The sequence below is a fragment of the Chinchilla lanigera genome, unplaced genomic scaffold (assembly GCF_000276665.1).
Source record: "Chinchilla lanigera isolate Chin_1 unplaced genomic scaffold, ChiLan1.0 scaffold00038, whole genome shotgun sequence".
Lineage (NCBI taxonomy): Eukaryota > Metazoa > Chordata > Mammalia > Rodentia > Chinchillidae > Chinchilla > Chinchilla lanigera.
In genome coordinates, this window is record NW_004955439.1 from 20,217,977 (window position 1) to 20,222,003 (window position 4,027).

The 4,027-nt window shown below is 41.1% G+C and overlaps 1 protein-coding gene across 5 annotated transcripts in view; it reads right to left on the reverse strand.

Annotated features, from left to right (window-relative positions):
* Positions 1-4,027, reverse strand: part of Map3k4 (mitogen-activated protein kinase kinase kinase 4) — a 119,827-nt gene that overhangs the window by 73,918 nt on the left and 41,882 nt on the right. For all 5 annotated transcript variants that reach the window (XM_005390695.2, XM_005390696.2, XM_005390697.2 and 2 more), the window contains exon 2: positions 2,667-2,857. In XM_005390695.2, coding sequence (XP_005390752.1) covers positions 2,667-2,857 — 191 coding nt within the window. The remainder of the gene's footprint in view (positions 1-2,666; positions 2,858-4,027) is intronic.

Sequence of the window (4,027 nt, forward strand, 5' to 3'; positions counted from 1 at the left end):
AGCAAAAATAAAATAAAATAAAATAAAATAAATAAATAAACAGTAAATATAGTATGACAAAAATACATGCAAGCTGACTTAGATACCTTTCCTTGCTGGGGCAAAATACCCAACACCTACAAGTTAAAGGAGAAAAGGTTTATTTCAGTTTACAGTTTGCACAGATTTCAGTCCATAGTTGGCTGCCTCCAACGCAGGGTGGCATGGCAGAGGAGCATGGCAGAAGGTAAACAGTCCATGGTATGGCAGACCAGAGGCAGTAGCAGCGAGTCTCTCTTTCCCTTTATATTCAAACCAGGCTACAAACCTATTGGTTGGTGCCACCCATACCCAGAGTGGGGCTTTCCACTTCAGTAAATCCATTCAGCCACACCTAGAATTACGTCAAACCAGCCATGGACTAACTTAGTAGCACACACCCTTAATCCCAGTATCACAAACCCAAAACCCAGCATCTCCCAAAAGCTCCACCTATGAGTGTATGAAGATCTGGAGGAATATCTAGATACAAACCATAACACAAGCAAAGAGACCACAGCTAAGATGATAAAAGAAATTATTTTTGTATGTTGGGTTTGTGGGTGATTATTCTTTTTTGTCTGTATTATCTAAATTTCATCCAACAAATGCAATTTTTTGCAATAAGAAAAAGAGATTATTTTTTATAAGTCTGTAAGGATTAGCTTCTTCATGTGAGAAGTGGCAGGCATTTAAGTGGCTTCAGACTCCTTGCAGCTCTAAAATTCCAGCTCTAAAATTTTATGAAATAAAGGAAGTTGAGACGGGAAAGAGATAGCTTTTCCTCTTCCCTCTAGCTCCCACACAGCCCAGAAGAACAGCAGGAGTTCAACAAATGCCTAGTGACCGGCTGTGTGATTACTGAAGATAGTATATTCAGCTCAGGTACTATACTGCCTTCAAACAAGCTTACTCCCTTACTGTCTGTACTAGGAAAAAGTCCAAATTGAATATCATGGGGCCTAGTAGTGAAAACAGCCCTGCCACTTGCTTAAGCCTTCTGCCCTTAAAAAAACTGCTTGCTGGGCATGGTGGCACACACCTGTAATCCCAGCACTCAGGAGGCTGAGGCAGGAGGATCACTGCAAGTTCAAGACCAGCCTTGGGCTACAAAGTGAGTTCAAGGCCAGCCTGAACTATATAGCGAGACCCTGTCTCAAAAGACAACAAGCATACAAAAAAGAGACAAAAAAAAAAGTTGCTTTAAACACCTACTCCTCAGTCTCCCAATCTATGTAATAGGAAAACTGTGCTCTCAATTGTTCTAAAACAGTATAGACCAAGAAGTGAAAAAAGAAAAAACAAGGATTTACTGCTGGCATTTTCTCATTTTACCATCACAAAGCAAGCATGTATTAACCATTATAGCAGTAGATGCTGTTTTCCTCTTATCTATTTTAGGTAAGAAAGCCCTGTAGCCATTTAGATATTTCTTCCAAAAAAGTGGGCAAGAACTGATTTTCCATGATAATCTATTGGTTTTCAACATAGTAAGTAAAGTATTTAACATAAATAAAGTCTTAAAGTTTAAAAATCATCCTCTGTTGGAAAATCTGGGCCCAAGAAAGACTCTTTGCTGGCTAGCAATTCCTTCTTAGATTGCCTCTTCCTTTCTTTAGGAATGGCACCAATGGGAATGCAGAATGAACGTGCCACCTTGAGAGAGCACGTATGAAAGAAGTGTGTATGGAAAGGAAACTGACCAAAGTTCAACAACAACAACAACAAACTGGCTAAGAGAAGGGAGACGTGCGAATGAATGGTCAATAAAGAAGTTTCAGATGAGATAAAGAACAAAATCCTGACAGTGTGTAGTACAAAACAGGTGGATGAGTCCTACAGAACTATGGGATCTACTTTTGGACAAGTGGTGTGCTAAATTTAACAAGAAAATTCTAAAGCCCTAAGGTTTCAGTGACCTAAGTTTCCCAGCCATATGTAGACTACAAAGAGGCAGCAGGTCAACATGATTTAATTCATATACCTCAAAAAAGAGGCATTAGGACCTGCTAAGAGGAAGAAACAAACAAAAATAGCCATATTCTCAGCTTCTAGAAGCAGGGCGCTACCTGGGCTTTGGGATCCTATACAAAGAAAAAGGCAGAAAATAGGTTCTGTCCATGTAGAGTACCATGTAAGTGGCTGCTTGGCAAAAAAGGTAGCCTTACACTGATGGAACCACTGTGAATCACTGGCAGATGGCAGAGGTTTCAGGCGGCCTTGGAAATCCAGAGAAGAAAGCCTGATTTTGTCTCTACCCAAATCCCCAATATACCAGTTCTTGACAGAGAAAAGTAAGAGAGGACCATCTATCCCATATATTACCATCTGGGGTTAGTACAATGGGAATCACTTGGCCTCTTTCATATCTTCAAATGCCTCACATCACTGACATAACTCAGGACAAACCTTTCTCTGGATTATAACTTGTCTTCTCTATTAACAGTATCACTAAATTAATAATAATTTTAAAATTAATAATAATTCAAAAATTAAAATTTAAATACAGCACTAACATGAAATTTAAAATAAACAGAATTACAAACACTACTATAGAAAGGATTAATCAACAACTACATGTCACATAAAGATTATGTACCAAAACTGTCAGGTCCTTTCATGTGTATCTTTTTAAGTATAAGACTCACCTTTCAGATTGGATCGACTGGCCGGCCTCCCAACATTGTTTCTCTGGTGTTTGGTTGACATGCGTTTCATCTGTCGAGGAGTGCTCGGGGGAGAGGTGCCATAAAGATTTTCAGTATTTGTTTCATCAGAAAAGTATTCTGGATCTGATTCAGGACTCTTGCAAGCTGAATCCCTCAATGCGCACTCTTGCCTACAAAAGACAGTGAGTAAAAATTTAGCAACACATTAAGTGAATTAAAATTCAAAGTCAAATTACTTAGGTTTTTTAAAGAACTCTTTATAACTTTTCTTGTATGTATCTTCAGCATTATAATCCTTCACCTCTACTTTTGCCTGTGGAAATTGTCAGAACTTTTCTTCCAATTGAAGGAGCAAAGACAGTGATTGTAGAAAAAGAGCGAGGTAAAGGGAAGAAAAATGACAGAGGCTGCTGCTACTCTGTGAATAGGAATATACTAGGTAGAAGTGATATGGGTAGAACTGATACACTGCTTCTGATGAGTAAAGAACTCTTTCTACTTACAACACAAAAGTGAAAATTAAGGGGGGAGGGAAACCCAAAGGGCTAAATGATTCAAATCAGACAGTACAAAAAATGGACTTGTATGTTAGCTACTGACAAGCTTAATTGATGAGTGGGCACATTCAGTCCTGCCCTGAACTTCAGAGCCTCACCACCACCACCACTACTGTCACTACCAAGGGCAAAGAGCAGAAAGTAGTACAAGAACACTTCAGTATGACCCATGTAGCAAAGCACAGAGCACTGACACATAAAGGTCAGTGTTTCTAAGACTCTGACAGAATAAACATTACATATGCACCTGACAACATTAGACACTGAAAATAGTTAAGACATTAAATTTTGTTATGTGCATTTTAATACAATTAAAAACCTAGAGAAGGAGGGACACAGTGCAGAGTGAAGCTCAGTGGGGGTATTCAGAATGCTGTAAAGGAAGAATTCATTAACTTGTTATTTAAGAACATTGCCTGTGACGCCCAGGAGGTGGGCCACCTTCCCCCGGGAAGCTGCACAGCAGGGAGCGCCGGCCTTTGGGCTGGACCCTAGCTGCGCAGGCGCCCGGGAGGCAGGCAGCTGGCACCCAGGAAGCCGCGTGGTGGTGCACACTGGCGCACGCCGGCCCTCAGACCAACCACCACCGGACAGTTGAGAACTATCATAACACAGGGACGCAATGACACAATTGGCCTGCCACGCGCCAGCTGTGGAGGCCTGCCCGGGGACGTGTGTGAATCATCCCGACATGGAGAAACCCCTGGGAATACATGCCACACAATGGGTTGCTCTTGCTCTTGCCGCTGAGAACCAGAAAGGTCCAGAGTCAGCGGAGGAGCA